The 24,751-nt window shown below is 39.8% G+C and overlaps 2 protein-coding genes across 3 annotated transcripts in view; both read left to right on the forward strand.

Annotated features, from left to right (window-relative positions):
• ube2e2 (ubiquitin-conjugating enzyme E2E 2) overlaps positions 1-8,481 on the forward strand; it is a 48,140-nt gene extending 39,659 nt beyond the window's left edge. For both annotated transcript variants that reach the window (XM_061674770.1, XM_061674771.1), the window contains exons 5-6: positions 3,910-4,057; positions 5,473-8,481. In XM_061674770.1, coding sequence (XP_061530754.1) covers positions 3,910-4,057; positions 5,473-5,570 — 246 coding nt within the window. In that variant the 3' untranslated portion in view covers positions 5,571-8,481. The remainder of the gene's footprint in view (positions 1-3,909; positions 4,058-5,472) is intronic.
• An 863-nt stretch (positions 8,482-9,344) lies between these two features.
• On the forward strand, positions 9,345-21,032 carry LOC133401594 (ubiquitin-conjugating enzyme E2 E1). The gene is made up of 7 exons (XM_061674773.1): positions 9,345-9,366; positions 10,635-10,751; positions 12,853-13,036; positions 14,797-14,847; positions 15,831-15,963; positions 19,920-20,067; positions 20,699-21,032. The coding sequence occupies exons 3-7, from the start codon at positions 12,882-12,884 to the stop codon at positions 20,794-20,796; spliced, it is 585 nt and encodes a 194-aa protein (XP_061530757.1). The 5' UTR covers positions 9,345-9,366; positions 10,635-10,751; positions 12,853-12,881; the 3' UTR covers positions 20,797-21,032.
• Positions 21,033-24,751: the final 3,719 nt, after the last annotated feature.

Consider the following 24,751-nt stretch of genomic DNA (forward strand, 5'->3'; position numbering starts at 1 on the left):
AAATCTGTATCCCTTTCGTGCTGGAACAGTTTTACTGTGTCACAGTGGAGTTTTTAAGATTCCGCTGTGGTATTATAATTGAGGTTTGTTGAGAATCAGACTTGATCACTCGAACAGAAAAACGTTTCTACAAAGACAAAAAAAAAACAAAGTCAAAAGACAAAGCACTAATTGTAAACAGGAGAGACGTAAATCATTACATTATCTACAACAATGAAACATTAAATATGAGTGTTGCATGGGGCTGTAGTGCTACACTCTGTGAGGGAAGGACAAGATAGAACAGGACAAGGACAGGAGAAGAAGCATGCAGGACAAGGGTCGTGAACCCAACTGTGCTACTGAAGTGTGGTGGCATTATGTGAATTATAAAAGTCAACAGGACGAGAGTATAAGTGAGGGGATACACACGTGATTTGCATATTCATGAGTTATTTGTCGCAGTAAGTGCATGACCCCACACCCAGTGAAAGAGTCCTAGGGGTGTGTGTTTGCGGATACATCCAAGTGAATTGATACCGTTTTACATGCACAAAGACTGACAGAAGTGTCCTGGAATTGCTCTGGCCGCACACTGAGGGACCCAGGGCGGTCCGCCGGCCCCACCGAGGCGCCCTGACAACTGGCCACCCGGTGAGGGACCGCAGGGACCCAATGCCACCCCCCCGCAGGGGACCGCCCGGCTCCCCCACGAGAAGAGAACGAGGCGACCGCAGCGGGACGCAATGAACGGAGAGAAGAGGAGGAAGCAGGCCCGAGGAGCGACGGGGGGGGCCCCACCGCCCCCACCAGCAGCCGGAGCGGTGGATCCAGGCGGGTGCCAGGCGCCACCGCCCCAGCACCCGCGGAAAATGGGCGAGTCACCATCACACTTCCACTACTCCCCAGGATGTCGCCCATTGGTTCCCCCCAACCCCAGAGATCAGGAAGGAGTGAAAAATAGTCCCGCACCTACAGATTCCGGAACAGCAAACACAGGGACAAGAAGAGAAGATCCCCACAGCATGCATGCGTCTTTTCACCATCCAAACAATCTGAAATGTGAGAAAATAAGAGAAAAAAGAAAAAGAAATGAATAAAATAATAATAAAACAACAACAACCTCGACAACAAAGAATATAGAATTCCATTGTTTACTTTCACACATATGAAAATAGTCTTGCTGTTGTCAAATGGCAACCTACTCAGGCAAAGGAATCAAGAGTCTAGATTTAACATGTTGAGGAAAGGTGACCAGCTATCTACGTATATGTGTAATTGATTTTTTCGATCTGCTGATATTTTTTCTAACGCCATATATTGTATGATGAGATTTAGCCACTGATTGAAGTTAATAGCTTGTTTGTTTTTCCAGTTTAATAGAATTGTTTTCTTCGCGGTAGCTAACGCGACAATGATTGTGAATATTTATTAAGGAGGTCAATTATGCCCAAGTCGCCAAGTATGCACAATCTTGGGGAAAGTGAAATCCTGCAGCTTAAAATATACGAGAGGTAGTTATTAATAAATCATGAGATGTACATACAGGTACACGTGAACAAGCGTCTCACTGAACCTTTTTTTTTTTTACACTGTGGGTTATTTATAGATGTTTATTTCTATTGTGCAACACATAGGGTTGTTGTTGATAAATCATGACGTGCAGCATCCCGCAAACAGTTTTTTTTTTTTGTTGTTTAAATACTGTGGACTGCTTCTAGTTGTTTTGATGGTTTCTGTTGTGCAAGGTGGTTGTTATTGTTAATAAATTATAACATTTCTATTGAGCCTGTGCATATGACCGAATGCCATGTGGACAATTTTGTATTTTGTTTTTTGCACTTTCCGGATTATTTCTAGTTGTCTATTTTTTTTTTCTATTGTGCAAGGTGGGTGACTGTCATTAAAGGCATTGTGGCTAAAACGGAGATGCGTGATGCATTTTGGAGTCCAGCATGAATGAATTCCCTCTCCCTCATTATAAAACAACTTGAGCGCCTTCGTTTGTGTTGCAGTTGCGACATGCTGTTAGCTACGCAGTTAAGCTTACACCCTTCTCTTCTGATAGTCGGCTGGCGTGGCTGATTGCTTTAGAGTGCCTCATTGTCAGCCGTGAGTGTGGACGTGCGTGCATGTCACTGAGAGAAGGGGGAAGAACGAGGGGGGAGTGGAAAATGTAGGGGGAAAAAATAGCCTGATTTGACAGCTAGCGCATGGGCTGTGCCTTGGGGCTGGCGTGGCTGGTTTAGAGCCTCTTGTTGTCAGCCGTGAGTGCATGCTCGTCACAGTGAGAAGGCAGAAGAGCAAGGGGGTGATCAAAGTGAAGGCGTTGACAGTCAGCGTGTGGACAGGGGTGTGTGAACAGGAAAAGCCCTGTGAGATACAGTATATTCATGCAACCAAACGGATATATTTTTGCAGCTCAAACCAAACGTGTAGTAAGTAATGTGTAGGCATAAAAAAGATGCTAGACTAAGAAGCATCCATTTTTCCAGGTCATAGTACTGGTGTTTGATTGGTAGTTGACAGTTTAGCGGGGCATGTTTCAGCGCATACAGCAGACCCGCACAGCATTTGACAGCGAAAAGCTTTGTTTTTTTCATGATTTTTCCCATTTCATATACTGGACGGTTTTTTATTTTATTTTATTTTATTTTTTTGCCAGGCTAGTTAACAACACTCTTCTCAGTGGCGTCTCAAATTTACAAGACATATTTATAGTTTTACTTTACAGGAACCTCAACCTCCTGACGATCACTACAATTATTCCATCGTACACAAATGTCACTTTTTTGTTTTACTTTTTTTCTTCACCTTTGTTTTCATTTCTATTTTACCAGGTGGTTGTTCTCAGGTATAACTGGTGAGGGCATTAGTCACATACGTATATTGCCCGCACATGTGAGCGACAATTCTATGGAATTCTTTTTTTTTTAAAGAGTTTAGAGTTACTCCTAGTTTTCAATTTCTGTTGTGGAAGGTGGTTCTTATCATAAATAACTGGCAAGAGGAACACTCATATCATGAAACACATATACATTGCGCACGATGTCACTGAGCGCGATTATTTTATTGATTTTGATTTATTTACAGTTGTCGTGTTTATTTCTCTCGTGCAAAGTTGTGGTTGTCATGTCATATTACATTGATATGTAGTACGTGACCAAGCGTGCCGTGGACTTTTTCTTTTGGACTCTGGAAAATATCTAGCGGTCTTGTTTATTTCTAAAGTCAATTTTATGAGCCTGCAGACCTCGTACAGTGTACAACAGGCTGAAGGAAGGTGGAGGGTTATTTATATTGTCCTGTCTTGTGGGAGTTTGGAGAATGCCAAGGCCTATTAGAGGTTTCCTCAGTGTGTGTGTGTGTGGGGAGCAGGGCTTGGCGGGGGCTCCAGGGCTCGGGTGCAAGGTCAGGAGGACCAGATGTTGGTGGTGGGAGAACTAGGGTAAAACACTGGACTCTGTGTTGGATCTAAACGGATGTCCAAGCCCCTCGGGATGTTTTGGAAATGGGGAGGCACAGAGTTAAGTGACTTCCACCAACTCATTTACACTCCGGTGTCACACAGTGAGACAAATGTCGCACATAATCGCCTGTGCCTTTCATACAAAACCCAGCGAAGTGAGTCTTGGGCGTTAACATCACATTCTGTGGGGGCGGCGTCAGCTTTGACGGACAACCTGAAAGGGGCTAGACTTTCTGCAAAATTGGAAACAGTGCAGTTTATCTGCCTTTGCCTTTCGGAGAGAAGAACCATTGGAGAAACCAGTCTTGGATGGTCCCAGCTTTCTGCTATTGTCTTTTACGCAGTCAATGTCCTCCCTCTGGTGCTCTGCATTTCAACTTTGAAACTAGGGCTACAACAATTAATCGAATAAATTCGATTACAAAAAAAATAACCAACAGTGTGTTTATGTGTGATTGTAGGTGACTTTCCGCACTCGCATCTACCACTGCAACATCAACAGCCAGGGCGTAATCTGTCTGGACATCCTGAAGGACAACTGGAGCCCCGCGCTCACCATCTCCAAGGTGCTGCTGTCCATTTGCTCCCTGCTCACAGACTGTAACCCAGGTAACACACACACACACACTCACTCTTTATTACAGTGAACCCCCGTTTATAGCAGGGGTGCAATCTGGCCAACCCGTAAAAATCTGTGATATAGTGAGAACATAATTTGTTTTTGTATAGTCTTAGGCCCGCCACACACCAAGCAACGAGGCCTAAAACGACTGAAGTGGATCATCACGAAAAAAATTCAGTCAGCAACTCTTCGCCGCACACCAAACTGTTGAGCACCGCACATCTACCGGCGCAATACAATGGAAAAACTGTGACCCAGTATCGGGTTTTGAGGCTCCACATACAACATACTGTACTGTATTATTTTTTATTGAACACAGGATAGAGTGTGGCTCTTTTGAGAGACTGTTGGAAATGATCAAAAACTCTCACCCCTTTCACTGACTGCACCTGTGCAGAGACTCTCTGCACTTTGACAAAACATTAAAATTGAAAGAAAAAAAATATATACATAAAAAAAAATCATTAAAACACATATTGCAAGGAATATGTATATAGTGGACAGTACTACTTTGCATAACTATGTTTAAAGGTTTTGAGTGTAAAAGGTGTTTAAGAGTATATAGATAGTGTTTATAAGCGTATGGTAGTGGTGAGGTTCATAAAGCTTTAAAATATGTATAAATCATAAAAAAAATTATGTGGTTGTTACTTTGCAGATTTCACCTATTGTGAGGGTGGTCAGGAACCTAACCCCTGCGATAAACAGGATTAGTGTATTTCTCAGCAACTGTTCTCCCTCTCTGTCTAGAAATGGACTATGGAGGAAACAGGAGACTTGGAGGAAACGAAAAGACTGGCAGGCACAGGTCTCAAAATAAGAGACAAATTGTGCTTGCATCAAGTTATTTGTCAATCCCAGTTTAAATTGAAGAGAATTGAACACCAAAATGTTCCACCAAACCCTATCGTTTCATTTAATGAAAGTCTGCTTGCATAATGCAAAACATAATAGACGAGCTAATGGAAATTAGCATAGATGTTATGGTAATGGTAATTCTAAGCCTTCAAACTGCTACTTAACACGGATGAAACAGCTACACGTGCAAACAGAGCATACAACAATACTCATAGACAGATAATCTCTCGCCTCTGTGGGAACAATTATTACTGGAGGTCAGTTGGGGACCGTCTCTGCTGCTTCTTCTCACAGTTAAGCTGCATTTCTTTCATCTGAGCTCAGTGCTCCCGGCATGTTGTAGCACAACGTGGTAGTACGCTGAAGGCGCGCAATTCTAAATTAGGACTTGCCTGTATACCGTAAAAACCCATCAACGATCGCTTAAAAATCCCCAAAATAGCGGGGGTTCACTCTAGCTTATGGTTACTTTACATCAAATGCTGTTTTTTTTCCCCGACCCATGTTCCCACTAACAACAGATGATCTCCCTCTTTTTCTTTAGCCGACCCCCTGGTGGGAAGCATCGCCACACAGTACCTGACCAACAGAACCGAGCATGACAGGATAGCCAAGCAGTGGACAAAGAGATACGCCACATAGACACACACTCAACACATGCACACACACGTTCACAAGCCACACTCTTGCTCCTCCTCTTCTTCACTCTACCACTCTACCTCTTTCTACCCTCAGTCCGTCAAAGCACACTCACTAAGTGCATCGCTTTACCCAGCCCTCCTCTTCCTCCTCCCCAAACATTTTATGTTTAAAAAAAGTAAAACACACAAAAAAGAATAATAAACACAAAAACAAAAAAAAATCTTTTTTTTTTTGTTCCTTGGTGACTTGAAAGCTTCTTTTTATACGAAGAGTGGAATGGGGGATTTTTATTTTCCAATATGTGAATGTTGGAAGTATTGTATTGGAAACAAGACGCATACACACACATACGCACACACAGACCATTATAAGCAGGGGTGCATCCACACTGAAAATATCAAAAGCACACTAGATTTAAGAGTGTCACTACCAAGCATTTTGCTCGAGTAGTGTTGTCGTTCACAAACTCTTTTCAACTTGTCAGTTTCAGAGTGACAAGTATTGGAGCATGTAAACATTGTTACATTCCATTAACTCTGCTCACTAACTCACTGCTAGCCATTTTCAAAGCGGAGTTCCTCATATTGCCAGCCATTTTAGAGCATTGTGACTGATATTTCAAAACCCACAGAATATTGTTCTGTGACAATATAAACCATGACCCTACCAAAAGAAAGAATAGACTCTCTTCTTCACCAGAAAAAGTTTTTCTATCTTTGTCCATTCTTCAGTAATTAGCAGTAGAACATGGGTTTGGTTTCACCAAATGACTAAAACGATCTTTTTGTGAAAGGAAACATGTCAAAGAAAACAGTGACTTTGATGTTTAATAGTTGAGGTTTTACGAAAGCAACAAATATTACCAACAAAAACAAGACTGAGAGAGGGCTTTTGATGGCAAAGTAATCATTTATCTACCGATATACAACTAAAAAACGCGCTGTGAGCAGCACTGACTTACCGCATGGCTCCTGTTGAACGTCAGTGGCTTTTTTTACATGGCATTCCTCATTCACTCCATGAACCGCGTCATCTTTTCTCACAATCGCGACACACCCTTCCTACCTACCGTGACGCATATACTCTGTTCATACCATGCATATTCATACACTGTTTGAGTGTGAGGTGCCTAAACTTGTCCCAATTCAAAGGTGTTGGCATTTCTCTCCCTCTTAATCGACGTGACAGGTTGAACACCTAATCTTTATTTTCAACTCAAAAGCTGTACAGATATCAAATCCAAAATGATACAATGCCGCCATCTTCTGCTGTCGGTTTGTAGTTACAGTTATGTACAAGCTTGAATTTACAGACAAGCTGGGCGAGACCCTCTCTTATGCCTACCTGTTGAGAAACGTACTTGACCAATATATTTGTGGCGCCAGCATGCGGTTGGATTCCAGTCGACAAATTTAAAAGTCCACGGAAGTGAATGAGTTAACTTACTCAATTTTCTTTTTAACTAAATTATTAGATGACATTCCAATTATGAAGGGCCCTTTTTATTTACCCTTGCTGATGTCTTTCCAACGCTCTTACACAAACCTTACAGCTAAAAAATATGGGTACAACAGTAACACTGACAGCAAAAATGACATGGTCAACAAAACTGTCTGAGCTACTAGGTCGCCACAGCTGCTGCTAGCTTGCCCAACAAATTTGAGCAAACGTACCTTCAAAATTGCAGAGTTATGATAAAATGTCTTGGAATTTTATCAATTCTTAACACCTGTCCATAGGGCGACTTCACCAGTGGGTGCAAATTCCCCATAGAAACGGCAATGATTGACATTGTAATGTACAGTGGTGCCGTAAGATATGAGTGACCAGACTTACAAGTTCTTCAAGATACGTTTTTGCTTCGACTTGCAAGCGCAAACTTGAGATACGAGCGCTGTATGGTGGCAGTGACTCAACTCACTTAACAGTCAGACGCAGTTTGGCAGAGAGTGAACAATTCTTCAAAAAGAGGCTTCAAGCTGTTGAATGTCGCTCCCAGTTAAAGTTTACTGCTTGGAATACCCCCGCTAGCTTAATGTTGACGCAAAATGGAAAACATCATAGACTGGGTAATGATTAGCACCTGTGGGTTGGTGTTATAACCTTTTAAGCATTAGATATTTGAACACAAACGAAAAAGCGATACATCTAGACAGATATCACAATACTCACAGGCATATTCATTATACTTTGCGAAGAACGACTAATATTACTGCTGAGGAGTTGTGACGTCTCCTCTGTTTTCATGCATATCCGCACAATGGAACCTGGATGTACGAATGGGGTTTGTAAGTTGAAAAGTTTGTAAAGTAAACGTAATTTTCCCATAAGAAATCATGTAAACATGAATAATTGGGTCCAGTCTCGACAAGCCCCTAATTTAATAACTGTTTGCACACTTTGAACACAACATAAAGCCATACAGGACTACACTAGTAGTAATTTGTCAAACATGACAAAGGGTGATCAACCAAAAATATCTAATGTGCACCCCTGATTATAAGCATCATTATCCTCCCGCCAGACAAACACACACGCACATGTAATTCTCATTTTTATGTGGCATCTGGAAGAAAATGTGCGCTTTTTACTTTCTCCTCTTTTGTTGTTGTATTTGTCTCGACGTGCATGGAACAGGAGCTTTCATGCTTTTCAACTTCCTCCGCTTTTTCTTTTTACTGTATGTATTTTTTCAAAGGCTTTTTTTTCCAGGCAGACCACACGACAGAAAAAAAACGTGTGCATGTGCGCGCGTGCGTGTATATATATATGTGTGTGTGTGTGTGTGTGTGTCTGTGGAGGTCTGCCTGCAAAAAGAGGGCAAGACTTGTATATTTGACTGGCTACCCGTGCCGCTGCTGTTGTGCACTTGTATTACTGAAAACACCCAATAAAAACACACTGTGGTTGGCTTGTGAGAAAGAGAGAAAAAAAATCCTCTTTCCTTTCCATTTTTTTTTGCCACATTTCCTCTCATTTCAGCATTTCCTTTTGGGCGCAGGAAAAACGATTGTGTCATCTTTTAGCAGGTGAGACGTGTTGTTTCATGTCATTTCTGTCTAGAAAGGCGAAGCACAACAACAAGTTATGCTCTTGTCTCTCTGTTGGCCAATTGTGTCCACCTCTCTTCCATTTTTTCAGTCCCTGTCAAGTGAAAATAAATGTCTAAATTTGACACACCAGAGAGAAGAGTTGTGTTAACAACTGTTAAATTTGAATGATTAAAAGCGGTTCAGAAAATACATGGATGGATGAATTCCGCTCTCAGACTCTGTGGCCGTGTCCGCTGAATGAGTTGACATCATGCTCCCTCAACTGTCAATCAAATACCATCTGAATTTACTGGATTGAACTACACAATTTGGGTTTTCATTAAGACTCAACACTTGAGAAATGTAATGTAATAGTCTTGGGACCAAATGAATGACTTGATTTTAAGAAGTTGAGATGGCCAATGCTGACCTGGAATTACATTTTAAAAAGTGAAAGCTCTGACTGTATATGTGTAAAAACATGCCATTGTTTTAGGTTATTGTTCAAACTGTGCATAATGCAAGCAAACAGCAATTTAAAGGGTTAAAAAATAAAAATTGATTGATACTTTACACTAATGAGAAGCTTCATGTGAAATGGAATTCCCGGTTTGAGTGTTGAGAGCGAGAAAAAGTCAGCAAGGCCTTTTGTTCTCATCCTGCCAGTCAGTGCCATTGACGGCCACTAGAGGTCCACGTTGAGCATAAAGCGTCTCATCTGCAACGATCACCTCCGCTCTCCAAACAACAGCAGCAGATTAAAGGTTACCTCTGTGTGTGTGTGCAAACGGCTATCCCGTTTGTAATGTCATGCTCCACTCTACAAACGCTACATAAAAGCCATGCCACTGAAGCATAATAGTTTATTGCTAATTATGTTACGGATGCAAACATTTCATTTTCGTAGACTTAAATAATTGCATGATATGGAAATAAAACACTTTTGCTGCTACATTAGATTTTAGAAAGTTGTTAACCACTGTATTAAAGTTGAAACATTTGATGAAAACAACAACAAATGCATGTTTTTAAATGGGGACAAAATACTGCCATATCACGGTTGTAAACAATTTAATGTAAAAAAAATGACCAAATTAATCAATTGAGTTATGTTAATCAAGAAGTCTGACATTTTATTCTTTTAAATCTGTTTAGCATTCCCAATGACAAAACAACAAAAATTGCCCTTCCCTTGGAAATTCTGACCAAAGAAATTTTGACTAAAGAAATGCCCATATGTTAGCATTCCTAATGCTACAATGCATGGAAAACAGATATTGCCATTATAACCAAAGAAATCAATAAATGATTCAAGTTCATCATTCCACACCAAGCACTTGACAGCATGACATCGTTGTGTATTCAGCACTTTTTAATCAAAACCATGTTTCCTTTTTCATTTAATTACAATGCAACATTTAAAATGATCATCGATTCCTTTGGAAATTATGACCAAAGAAATGTCGACCAAGAAATCAATTGAGGACTGTTCATCTGACATTTTTTTCTTTGCAATATGGTGAGTATTCCCGATGCTACAATTTAAAAAAAAAAAAAACGCGATTCCCTCAGACATTACGCCCAAAGAAATATCGACCAAAAAAATCAGTTGGAGGCTGTTCATCCCAAAAGAGTTGGACATTTTGTTCTTTCCAATCTGTTGAGCGTTCTGTATGCTACTATAATATCTGAAGTTGGAATTGTCTCAGAAGTTAAGACCAAAGAAATCAGTTGATGACTATACAAAGATGCAATAATGAAAAATCATAAATGCCAATTCATTTAGAAGTTATGACCTGACGATATTTAACGCAGCAAAGCTCTGACGTCATTATTAGCCAGCACTTTTGATCTTTGGGGTAAACCCCACGTTTGTTCTTCCTTTGAATCCCAACGGGCGCTTCAAATAATCACCAAAGGCATTTGTCGTGACTGCACTTGACTTTGTAGTTGATTGTGCGCTCGAGTGGGGGTAAAGGCGTCAAAAAGGACGTTGACGTTGCGGCGTTTCCAACTCCATCTCCACCACCAGGCACCGGCGCAGTCCAGCCCACTGCGGCCGAGGAGAGCTACTTCCGTTCCGCAGAGGGCGACCAGGCAGCAGCCAGCCAGCCAGCCAGCCGGCGGAGGTCCAGACACAAAAGACTGGGTGAGTGCGGACCCCGGTGATCAAGCCAGGCATGGCATACGAGCGAACACAATATTTTGACTTTTGAGTTTCGAAGCGTTTTGACGACTACTGCATTGTTGTTGACTGTGAGTGTTGGGACCGCCGAGCAATGTTAAAATGCTGAGACAAAACATAACAGACGGCAGCGGAAAAGCGGCTACGGCTATGCGCTGGCGCGGCCGCATTTCTCTGACGCTTCTAATAAACTTTATTTTTTGCATCGAAACGCGCTTTTGTTTAAAACCCACCCTCACCCGTGCCCCCAAAGACCTTTTAAACGTGTTAAATGTACGTTAGATTCTAGTTTAAAGGTCCGTCGCAGCCATGCCGTTTCAGGAAGTAGTCATGGCCGCCGTTGGGCCTGATGAATAGCCGTTGGACAGCAGTGTTTTTTTTATTTTTATTTTTTTTATTATTAATTTGGACACAATGTTTAAACAAATTTGACACACATTCCAATTTCTTAGCAACTGGTAGCGTTTATAAACAATAATTCGCGTAATACGAGATGGGAGCACTGTTAGCTCGGAGGCTAACGAAGATGCTAACTAACGTCGAAAAGAAGACTTGACCCCTTTCTCGCTATCGAGTTAATTAAAACTATAACAACAATCGATAGCATTTGCATTTTAATCTAGAAGCGAAAATAAATGCCACTCGTTCGACCAGTTCTTCATCGACTTGGAGAGGATAATGGCGTTTAAAGAGCCGCATGCTAAAGCGTAGAGCACCCAAAAAAAACAACACACGCAGTACAGCCACTTTAATGGCCCAAAGAAGACCAACTGAATGAAGACTATTCAGGACATGCCCTTGATTTTTGTCTTATTTTAGTCTAACAATGATGATCTCCAAATCATATCGGCTACATGTTAAAACCAATTAAATTGCAGTTCGCTCAGAAATGATGACCAAAGAAATCAACTGAGGACTGTTCAGTCGGACATTGTCTTTAAAATCTGAGTATTCCTGCCGCTACTGTCGGTGGGGGAAAATAAATTTCAGTTCCCTCAGAAATGATGACTAAAAAAATGTTGTCTCCTGTGATCTTCTTCCCAAAAGAGTCATACGCTACTGTTCTTTATCATTTCGGGAGCATTCCTGATGCTACAATTAAAAAAAGAAGAAGAAGAAAAAAAGGAACTGAAATTGCAATTCCTTCAGAAGTTATAGCTAAAGAAATGTCAGCCAAATTAAATCTGTTGAGTGCTGTTCGTCCTAAAACAACCAGACAACAGAAATTGCAACCAAATGAAATCAATTGAGGGCTATTTATCTAGAAAGAGTGACAATTTCTTTCCAATCTGTTGCACGTTCCCAACGCGACAATAAACAGAAATTGCAATTCCCTTAGAAATGTAGACTAAAAAAATCAATTGAGGACTGTCATGAAAGATATTTTATTCTAATGTGGTTAGTGAGCATTCCTGATGCTACTATAAAAAAGTGAAATTCCCTCAGAAATGATGATCATCCATTTTCCGTACCGCTTTATCCTCACAAGGGTCGCGGGTGTACTGGGGCCTATCCCAGCCATCTCCGGGCGAGAGGCGGGGTACACCCTGAACTGGTCGCCAGCCAATTGCAGGGCAAAATTGTGATCAAAGAAATATCAACTAAATTGAATCAATATTGTATTGTTTATGCCTTGTCACGTCAGTTGGACTTTTTCTTTTTTTATCCATTGAGCATTTCCGACACTACAGTGAAAAAAACAAAATTGTGATTCCTTCAGAAATTATGGCCAACGAACTAAATTGAGGACTTTTCTGTGATTTTGAAGGAGTCGGTTGTTCAGATTTAACAATTTTATGACGCATCCACCTTCATTATCATCAAGTATCAGTAATACTGTATTTGGCTAAACTAATAATAATGCCACCACTTTGTTGAATTGCACCCATGGTTTTACTGAGTCCTTCTGTACTAGAAAAATGCTTCCTTTCCAGGTTGCAAATCAGAATATTTTCTCAATTGCCTTACCAGGATCAAAAAAGGTTCAATTAATATCCATGTATTTTGTATATTTATGATGCATTAAAAAAAAGTGTTTTTTTACACACATGGTTTTGTTCTCCAGGTCCCGGTTCTTCTCCAATCCAAACCGGAATGTCGGATGAGGATTCTCGTGCCAGCACCAGCTCTTCGTCGTCTCCGCCGTCGTCCAGCCAGAGCAGACAGAGGGACACATCTTGCAAGAAGAAGCGTGAGAGTAAAGCCAGCATGAGCAAGACCTCCAAGCTGCTTTCCACCAGCGCCAAGAGGTCACACTGTCGCTACTATTCACTCACTGCCAATATGTCAACATGAGAATTCTGAATGTTGATTTTTAAACACATCGTCGCCGTCGGGCTAAATTCTCACATCTTCAAAATGACCACTTTTCAGGGAATATACAAACACCATCTTGCTTGAGTTACCAAACATGGTATTGTTCTATTTAGTTGATATTATACCTAATATACCATAGCATTATCACAAAACCATTGAAATCCATGTTCAATCACTAATTTAATAAGCAAAATCGCTAATTTATTGCACTGTCAGTGGTGCACCTGCCCACCAGAACCCAGAATCAGAATCATCTTTATTTGCCAAGTATGTCCAAAAAACACACAAGGAATTAGTCTCTGGTAGTTGGAGCCGCTCTAGTACATTGACAGAGAACACTTTTGAGACATAAAGACATTGAGAAAAACAGTCACTGAGCAATAAAGAGTTGCTCGTTATCTGGTAATGCCGGTACAAATTACTTTTTTTTTTTTTTTTTTTTTGACAATCAAACAAAAAGCCTTTAATAGTTTGTAAAAGCAAAAAAGAACTTCTTTTAAGGTCATAGAGCCTTGTAAAAGCCTTGAGGAATACAATAAATAAAACGACACGTTGATTAAGCAGCTTAATAGGACAAATGAATCTGCACACAACTTACCTTCGTGGCTGCCTGCTTCCTTCCTTCTGCACTGAAGCATTATAGTGATCCATTTTTAACAAAAGAGTCTTACTCAAATGTATCTATTTTCACTTATTGTTTGAAGAAACATCCAACCTTTTAATTGGCTCCCATTTCAGTTTAACTCTTTATAAAGAGTATTTAAAATGCAACTCTGTCAAAGATGACATCTGAGAAGGTGTCTCTGGTTTTCATTTTGGTTCTTAAGTCGTCACTTCATGACAAAAAAAATAATGGATTTGAAGAAATTTTTAATGGTAGAGGGCATCATACAGCAATACTGTTTAGCCAGTAACTTCCCTCATTACGTTGCTTATATAGTGCATAGAGCTATGGCCTAAATCTAAAAATAAATTCATCAGTTAATGCTTTTAAGCATGTGTTTGTACTTGAAAATTCCTTTCTGCGGAAATAAATACTAAAGGACAAAGTATTGTAAAACAGTCAAATGTTCTGCCTTTAATTCAGACCTTTTGTTATTGTAACGGTTATTATAAGCATAAGTTTTTATTTCTTATATATTTAAAAAAATTAATCAGACGATTAATCAGTTATCCGAATTTTTTTCTGCCAAATCTGAAAAAAAAAGTCCATATTGGTCGGGTCCTAGACATAATCCTGCAGGGCTAATGCAGAGTGTGGGAAGAGGCAGTTTTACAAAACCTCTCTAGACAGATCGTGTTCAGTTAATAGGTTTGTTCTCATGCTATTTTCAACACTTTTAAATGGTTAACAATGCATAAAAACAAGACGATGATGTGGGGACTGAGCAAAAAGTATAAAATTTTGAGAAAATATGAAGTTGGCCGTATTTGGACATAGAGATTTTCACCCACACAGAGATGAAATACACTAGGGATATGGAAATGTAATGATATACTGTGCTTATTTGACTATTTCATCTTAGCGAGTCCAGCAATCATGAAGTGCTTTAATGTGGTCTTTTAACTCGAGCAAGTGATGGACCTTTGACCAGGAATGAGGAATTTCAAACTAAATTTAGACCATTACAACTCATTTTTGTTTTCAGACTATGACTTTGTGCTTTCAAGTATTGCTAATATGTTTGTGTAGGATTCAGAAAGAGCTGGCTGACATCACACTGGACCCGCCACCAAACTGCAGGTGAGCCACAATTGTCATAAGTGTCTTTGTGTTGACAAAAACAGCACAATACGAAAGTTGAGTGGATCCATCCTGAAATATCTATAGTGTGATAACGTGTGTCTCGTATATTGGGAAAATACCTTATTTGCAGTTAATTTTAGCATTGGGAGAAACTAAATATCGATAACATTTAACATTTGTATTGTTACTGATTCATCAAATGGAGGCCACTATTTATTTTCTATTTAAGAAATAAATCGATAAAGATTGTGCAATGTAGGGAAGACTATTGTATTCAGTTTTGTATGATAGTGTATTACACTCTACCTGGGGGAAAAAAACTTTTAATTTTAAAGTATGAAATAAATCCATACATTACAATGTATTGGTAGTCTTTTTTCATTATTTTGTTTCTGAATAAAAACTTAATTCCATATGATGCAAGTACTTTCTACTTACCTATAAATTTTGCCTAAATTTGGTCAGAGGTTTTACCTGATTAACACAAAACACTTTCAGGTCATGAAAATACGAATGCATTCAGATTTGGCAAATGCATCCACCTTGATGTAAAAAAATTATTAAAAAGTAGTGCGATTCCTGAACAAATACAATATGATGATTAAAATATTTTCTGTTTACCTCCAAACTTTGCCCAAATTCACTGGATTTTAACTCCTGAATAATGCCACAATTCACTTTAAGTTAGTAAAAATGTAGTCAAATTTGGCAATTTAATTAAGCATTCACCATAATTGAAAGTATCTGAGACGCTTGCTCTGTATTAAACAAATATTAACTACAAACTCAAGAACATGACAATCAATTCAGATTCAGCAATTTGATGGACTTTATTTTTATTTTTGGGGTAATTGTCAATGTGAACACACAGTGATCTAATTGTGGTATTCTTGCATCAATATCTGCCTTCTTGGCTGATTGTCAGGAGGATGTGGTTTCAAGCGACATACTCACTTGTCTTTTTTTTTGTGCGTGCGCAGTGCCGGCCCCAAAGGAGACAACATCTATGAGTGGAGGTCCACCATCTTGGGACCGCCGGGCTCCGTGTACGAGGGGGGCGTCTTCTTCCTGGACATCGCATTCACACCCGACTACCCCTTCAAACCCCCCAAGGTCCGTCAGTTACAGTGAATCCCTGTTTATCTTCCAGATCCACCTGCAATTGGTAAAAATCTGTAATAGAGAGACCATAGAATTTTTAATCTATATATACACAGTAATCTCCTGCTATATGGCGGTTTATTGCGGAATCAGTGGATTATGATTTATATATATATATATATATACACACATACACACACACGTCAGTGTAATGCACTTACTCACCTGCACATCTCTAATACAGTTAACTTTATTGGCTATAGTATTTTAATGTGGGAGCAATGACTCTCATAAGGTTACGGTTATTGGGTTCTTATCAGAAAAAGAAACCTGACTGCGTAATCTCAACTCTTTCATTTGGTAACTCACCTAATTGCTTGAGAATACAAAGAACGTGATTGGAAAGTCACTGTTTAAAATACGAGCCACGATCAGTTTTTTATTAAATAAATTCACAAATGCCAATCCTACCGTCACGATTACCATACGCGACGAATAGCTAATGGCACACACACACAACAATATCGACAGGAACAAATGCTTAGCTTGATTTTTCTAAAAGTACAGTACTGTTGTTAAAAACATCACCACAATGGAATCTGGGTTACCATAATGCTTTTCGCCTGCAACAATGCCAGGACCGCCAGTGTGAGGAACGGTGCCAGTGCTTAAGGCAGGAAATGGCCTGTGGACACCATGTGCATATGGGCTGTCGTTCATGTCTTTGAAGCAGAACACACCCGCCTTTAATAGGCATGTGCTTGTGCAGTGTGTGTAGATGGTGACCTTAAGTGGACAAATAAAATACCTGCACCTCTTTAAATTTAACATATCGGCAATGAATTGCATATATCAATCTATTAAATGTATATAATTGGTCGCTACTTCCCGAATGAAAGGCACACTTTACTTTGATTGGAAAAGAGGACCTCGGACCACTCGCCAACAGTCCAGCCCGTCTTCTCCTTGGCCCAGCTGAGACGCTTCTTAAATTGGCTCAGGCTCAGAAGTGGCTTGACCGGAGGAACCCAACATTTGTAGCCCATCTCCCAGATGCATCTGAATGTGGTGGTTTTTGAAGCTGTGACTCCCGCCTCATTCCACTCTTTCTGTATCTGCTAGATTCTTGAATCTTCTCTTTTTATAATCCGCTGAAGCCCACGATCATCTCTCTTGCTGGTGCATCTTCTCCTTGCACATTTTGTCCTTCCACCAAACTTTCCATTGATATGCTTGGACACAGCAGTCTGTGAACAGCCAGCCTCCTTAGCTATGAACCTTTGTGGCTTACCCATCCTATGGAGGGTATCAATGATGGTCTTCTGGCCAGTTGTCAAGTCTGCAGTATCCCCTTATTGAACCCAACGGAAGCAATTTAATGACACCTGGGGAAAAGTTTAGTAGGTGATTAGTGTGTGTAACACTCAGTTTAAAACATATTTGGGCTGATTTCTTCACACTATTCAATTTGTTTGAATTCCTGATTTTCGTGGGTTTTAGGAGCTGGAAGCCCAAATTATGTAAAAATATACATACTGTGAAATTGTGTGCCCATACATACTGTGAAATTGTGTGCCCAGAATCTATAATCCATGAAAGTTTAACTTTTTTAATGGAATTATGGAAATAAATAAAGTTTTCCATGATACTCTATTTTTTTTTTGAAAAGGTCTGTCTGTACATTGCCTGGGAGTTTTTTGAGATACGAGCCATTGTTCAGCTGACTGAAGAACAAGTTTAAAAAGAAAACGTTGAATCATGCAGTGAACTAGAAAAATAGGCCATTGATTAGAGAACATACAGAACACACACATTGAAGCAGCAATTTTACACTATAAAAGGCACTGTTCATATTTCTAGAAAACCTCAGAACCACTATGACTAAATCATACCAGACAAGTCATTATATTCAATTACCATTTTGTCAATGAGCCCCAGGGATGTAACGCTCAGTATAAAAGCAATCAGACACATTATAATAAGGGTACACTGTTTCCTCCACTATATCATCTTCATGCCCCCGCTATTTCGCAGATTTTTTTGCAATAATTTTTTTATGGGTTCTTACAGTATACTGGTTAGTCGGAATTTAAAGTTGCACACCTTTGTTGTTCCACAACATGACAAGCAACACTGAAGTTAATTTAAAAAAAAGTAAGCCTAGATTGAAGATGCATTTCTTCAGCAAGCCTCCTCCTCCTGTGACTACTTGTCCCGGTGACATTCATCTGACCAGAGTGAGCAAATCTGGCTACCGCTAATGCTGGCGCTGTTCAATTACGTGAGAAGAGCGGAAAAATTGCAAGTACTACTAATAACCCTGAAATTAGGGAACCTCCAAGCTCATTTAGGTCCAGAAGTATGGGAACATTTTGGTTGAGAACAGAGATGGAAATCGCGTAGACGAGAAGACCCGGGCTAAATGCTTCGAAAAAAGTTAACCAAGTCACAGATGATACGGTGTGCTTGAACATTGTTTTTTAAATATACAATTGCCATTTGTTTTGCGTGTCAGGTTTACAGTAAAGGTAAAGTGGGATTGAATTAAACAGTTGTTTTCATTAGCTCGAATTGATGTTATTGATAGTTTCCCATTTCTTGAGTTAGAGAGCGGGCACCAAGATATATTTAAGTGTGTTTTGTTTTAAATGTGTTTTATGTGTATGGGAGGGGTACAACTCTTATTATACGGTCTCTCTATTTTGTGGATTTCCGTCGATTACGGGCTGGTCTGGAACGCATCCCCACAATAAATGGGGGTTCGCTGTATGTGACATCACACATTAATGGACATTCCAAGCTATGCCGTGAATACATCAGATTTAGCCCAATGCTAATGCGATTAGTGGCCAGGTGCGTCATTCATTTCAACACCTCCCTCATAGATGTCTCACTTTTTTACCTTTTAAAAGAAACAACAGTAATAACAAGTGTTATCTGAATTTTGGACACCGTTGTTCACACATGGACATATGTTAATGAGCACATTTGAACTCTTGCTAACCAGAACAGCAGCACCTAGCAAGCTCTCAGATCAATTGTGAACATCTGTGTTCTAGTAGGTATGGTTGTTTTTCTAGGGAGGATTAATCTAGAACGGATTAATTTCAATAGGGAACGAACTTGGTCTCGGTACGAATTCAACAAAATTGTTATGGGATTTGTTCGGTGGTGTGCTGTGAGAATTTTCTCTGGTAAAAAGGTTGGTAAAAATAGTTGCGGAAATTAACAGTGAAAGCACAGAACACTAGTGGCCACCAGGGGGCGTCCAAGTACCGTGTAAAAGTGGTGAATGGTCTCTCAAACCCAACAGTAACATTGACTGTAATACTTCCATCCATCATCAATACCACTTATCCTGTTCAGCGTTGCGGGGTGCTAGAGCCTATCCCAGCTGACTTCGGGTAAAAGACGGACTCCACACTGGACTGGTCGCCAAGTCGGTCGCAGGGCACATGTAGACACAGACAACCATTCGCACTCACATTCAAACCATCACTGAGTGGAACTGAACCCACGCTGCCTACACCGAAGTCACGCGATTGGACCACTACACCATCAGTGACTCGACTGTAATACTTGTTTGTGTGAGGTCTTTGTGTGTTGTTGTTAATATTTTGTTATCGTGATAGCATATTTAAGTAATTTTTTAGCAAACCACAAGTCCACTCGCCTCGATTCAGCTTTTTTCAAATTACTGAGACCTTGGTGACAGACAATCTACAGTTTTGTTTTTTGCAAGCACTTTTTTTGTTTTTTTTAATTGATGCTGTTGTGACCTTTTTTTTCTTCTTTTAATTGATGCTGTTGTGACCGTATGTTGAAAATGACTTTCAAAAATCAGAATCATCTTTATTTGCCAAGTATGTCCAAAAAAACAGGGAATTTCTCTCCGGTGGCAGGCCAACAATTGACTTGACTAGTGCTTGCCTTTGTATTCAACTGTTTTTGCTCATGCGTGTTCGTAGGTGACTTTCCGCACACGGATCTACCACTGCAACATCAACAGCCAGGGTGTAATCTGTCTGGACATCCTGAAGGACAACTGGAGCCCCGCCCTCACCATCTCCAAGGTGCTGCTGTCCATCTGCTCCCTGCTCACAGACTGTAACCCAGGTAACACACATACACACATGGCTACTGTTGATTGTTGTGATTAGGAATTGACCTAGGTAACACACACACACATTTTAGAAAATTCAGCCCCTGAAGCCAGTTTGACATAAACAACACCATTTGAGGGACATCTCTGTCATGAGTAGACCCACAAAAAAAGTCTCAAGAAGCCATACTTGAAGACATGTCTGCTATTTTTCTTTAAAGTGACAATTTCAGGGTCATTTTGCCATTTTCAGGGGTCCTCGGATTTCTTTCTTTGAAAATTCAGCCGTTGAAATGAGGCAAGTCTTCACGAGTAGACCCTCAAAGTATCAAGAAGCCGTGTCAGAAAGGACACAGGATGTCTGCCGTCTTGAAGTGGCCGTTTTAGGGTCGCATTTGACATTTCAAGGCGTCTTTGTTCTGGTGAAAATTTGTTCAGTAGCTTTTTAAAAATTCAGCCCAGAAGTAGATTTTAGTTAGGAACATGAAATTTGTTAGGCATTCCTATCATGAGTAGACTCAAAAATGCTTCTGAATTTGAACCGCACATACTAGACAGTTGCTAAATTGTGAAAAAGTTGTTTTGGTCATTTCATGCCGGCGGCAAAGTCTGATGAGGCAAACCAAATGTCAACTTTTCCCACAGCCGACCCTCTGGTGGGAAGCATCGCCACCCAGTACACGACTAACAGAGCCGAACATGACCGAACAGCCAAACAGTGGACCAAGCGATACGCCACATAAACCTGCAGAGGGCGACGGTGGGGGTAGGAGGAGGCGAGTAGAAAGAGGGGGAAGAAAAAGAGAAAGTGGAAGAAAAAGAGAGAGAGAAAGTGGAAGGAGTGGTGGGGGCTCCTGGGGGTCTGTGTTGGGGGGGTTGGTTTTTATCTCAGATTTTTAGTACTTTATTGTCTGGTATATTTTTTGCTTCCTGATTAAGTTATCTGCGCAAATATGTAATAAAAGAACACTCAACAGAATGGAAGTTGTCTGTATATTTGTTTTTTTTATTAGTATTCATTTTGACACTGATAGATGCTGTTGAAATTTGTGTATCATTGGTTGGTCATTTTCAAGTAGGAATAGAAAAATTGATACTTGAAAGTAACAAAATGAAAACTTTCATGTTTTTCCCTCATTTTACACTTACCTACATTAAAAAACAAGGTGCCTAATTATGAGTTTTAAAACACACAGCTCGAAAAGCTTAAATGCAAAATGTACCTCAAAGTTAAATACAACTGATCTGTACTTGTGCAGTGATTCTTCTGCATATTACTACTGGGAGCCTGTGTAGGTGTGACTCTTGAGGAGGAAGACATGATGACTGCTTTCACCGCATTCAGCGCCACACGTGCATCTGTAGTAGACTTGGAACAAAGCTTCAACCATCCATCCATTGTCCGAACCGCTTATCCTCACTCGGGTCGCTGGCATGCAGGAGCCTATCCCAGCTATCTTCGGGCGAGAGGCGGGATACCCTGAAATGGTTGCCAGCCAATCGCAGGGCACCACAACGGTGTGTTCATTCTTACTGCACGGGTGGGAGTCTTTTGTATTTACTTAACTTGAACATGTACATCAGTTAGTTGCATGTGATGAAAATGTGTTTTAACATTAAATTTTGAGGAGAAGAGAATGATACACGAGTTTTGAGTACACACGTCCCCTTTTGTCTTTTGCACTTGTTAATCGTCAAGCATAATAATTAACATTGTTAAATGAATACCTCTGACGTTGTCAATCAAAAGTAGATAGCTGGTATTTTTATATATACACACACACAGGTGTGCTCAAGAATATTGGCACTCCATACAGTCGTGCTCAAAAATATTGTCTCCCCAGGGACTATAAAAAGACACATTTGGCTTTAGGCTTTTTTTTGTTTGTTTTGAATGACTGACATGAAATTACACTAAACTCTTCCTGTTTTATGTCAATTATGATTACCAAAATTATTTCTATTTTTCTAAATGCCAGAATAGTGAGAGATGGAATTTTGTATGGCACTAATATTAACCGTTCTTTACAGAGGTTCAAGAATATATGAGAGTAATGTTATGTCTACTTGTATTGCTGCATCGTTTATGTTCAATTGACTGCTTTAAGGGTTACAGTACCGCGACATAGATGCTATTGTCAGCCCGTCAATGGAGTTTCCCATTATGTGTTACCAATAAGTTAGCAAGGTCATTCCAAAGACAAAGTTGTTTCAAATACACGTTTGAATAGGCACTAATGAATATTTCCAAAAGTGTGTTTTAATACGTTCAAGCATGTTTTCCAGATTGGTGTGGAAGCTCCGCGATAAACCGGGGTTCACTGTACTGATTGCGTTTTGATGTTGACTGAATGTGCCCTAGTGTCAGTGTACAGTATTCCATGCAGTCACGTGCGCACGCTGTGTGTCTCAGCTGTTGTGTGTACACAATGTTCTTAAACGCTTGCAGGAAACACTCACTGGAAATCTCCGTGGGGGGGGGGGGGGATTCCTCACTAACCACTTTTGTGTTTAAATATAGTTTGTGTGTGTGCCAGCAGTTTTTTTTTTTTTTTTTTAAATGTGCAAAACATTAAGCAAGGACACATACCAGGCCTGGAACATTTTGGCGTCTTCCTGTTAAAAAATTGGAGATGGATGGTTTTAAAAATGTTAATTTTTAAAAATGTATTTTCTAGATTTAGATTGTTTTAAAATACATTTTGGCGATAGAGGATTTTAACTGTTGAAATATTTTGTCTTTTTTAAATGAATGGGGGAAAAATATTTTTGGGGAAAAAAATAAGAATGGGTGTTGTTTCTAAAAATATACAGTATATAATTTGTTTTATTATTAGTATTAATTTGGAGATACATGCTTTTGAAATTCCCCCACCCCACAATAAATTGTTGAAAAAAGGGGTGTTGTTTATGAATTCACTTTTACAAATTTCTATTATTTTTTATATTTAGAGATGTTCATTTTTTCATCTGATAAACAACAAAATACTTTGAATAAAATGATAGTGTCCATTTTGTTTTTCTTTTGTTGGAAATTCTAATTATTTTCGTCTTGTGTGATTTAGGTACAATATCAGATCATCACAAAGTCAATCTCGCTACGATCACACATGATTTCCAGCAGACAACATTATATTACAAGTTTTTTACAGTTTTGCGTGCGATTTCATGTTTTACAAATACAATATTTTTTTTAATATTGAGAGAAAAATAGTTGACTATAAATCTATATTTGGAAAAATAGTAGGTGCTTTTCAAATGTAATCATTTTCCTTTTTTAAAAAACAAATTCTTACATTTTCTACAATGCTTCCTTTTTTAAAATGTCAAAAAATATACAATATTTGCCACAAATTAAAGTCTCTCTGATTAATCCCAAATCAATTTCAGCTGTTCTCGTCGGCTTTTCCTGACATTTTTGTGGGTGATCACGTCTTCCAGCACAAGCCACGGTCCGCAGAGAGTTTCCACAGCATCACAGGGATCTGATTGTATCAGTCAGGAGAAGGGTACAAACAATTTCCCAAGACATTAAGGAACACAGTGAAGACAGTCATCATCAAGTGGAGAAAATACTGTATTAAATTGATGAAAAGATGAGAAGAAAACTAGTCAGGGAGGCTGCCAAGGGGTCTACAGCAACATTGGAGGAGCTGCAGGAATTTTTGGCAAGTCCTGGCTGTTTTCTATGTGTCCCAGCAATCTTCTTCATTTGTCGAGGCTAGGGTGGCAAGATGGAAGCCTTTTTTCTTACAAACAAAAAGATCCAAGCCTGGCTACAATTTCTTAAAACAGACTTGAAATCTGCATGTGAAGGGAATTATGAACAGTTCCAAATAGCGTTCAGTGTTCACACAAAACCTTGTCAGGAAAAGTCTACCGTAACAACGTAACTTAATTTGGGGATAATGAGGGGCACTTTAAATGACAGCGCTGACTACCATTTAACATGAGTTTGAATGTGATTGACTCATTCATTCACGTCCCCGGTTTGTAACTAAGTAACTGTAACTAAGTACCGACCGACCGGTAACTGTAATCAAGCGGCTGTCACTATGTATATGTAACTGTAATGAAGTAACTGTCACTGAGTAACTATAACTAAGTGACTGTAGCTAAGTAACTAAAGCAAAGTAAAGTAAGTAAGAAAGTCAGGAAAAGCTTACTAGAGCATCTGAACTTTATTTGGGGATTGTTAGAGGCGCTTTAAATGGTGCACGCTGACATCCATTTCACATAAATTTGAATGTGACTGGTTCATTCTGAACACATCCCCAGTTATAAGACGGTGTACACACTTGTGCAACCACTATCATTTGTTTTTTGTTTTCAATTACTTATAAATACCAGTCGAGGATGTGTTTTTAGGTTGGGCTTAAATAAACGTCTTCAAATTAGATAAAGCCCTTCTATTACGTTATTTTTGTTTCGTTTTAATGTGTCATGTCATGTTTAGAAAAGTAAAAATATGAGCATCAAAAATAAAGCGGTTGGGTGAGGCTGCTGCTGCTACTCCGAAAGCGAGCGTGTGCGCATGCGCGCCTTCCGGGTCGCGTCACGCAGCACGTTGTGTCTGCAACGTGACCGCCGCGTACGCCGCCTCGATTACGTCACTTACCTCACCAAGCTCCGCCCACGCCCGCTGCCCTGAAAGTATGTCACTGGGTTAAAGTGGCTGCAGCGGGGCCGGCCGGAGAG

The sequence above is a fragment of the Phycodurus eques genome, chromosome 4 (assembly GCF_024500275.1).
Source record: "Phycodurus eques isolate BA_2022a chromosome 4, UOR_Pequ_1.1, whole genome shotgun sequence".
In the NCBI taxonomy this organism is placed as follows: domain Eukaryota; kingdom Metazoa; phylum Chordata; class Actinopteri; order Syngnathiformes; family Syngnathidae; genus Phycodurus; species Phycodurus eques.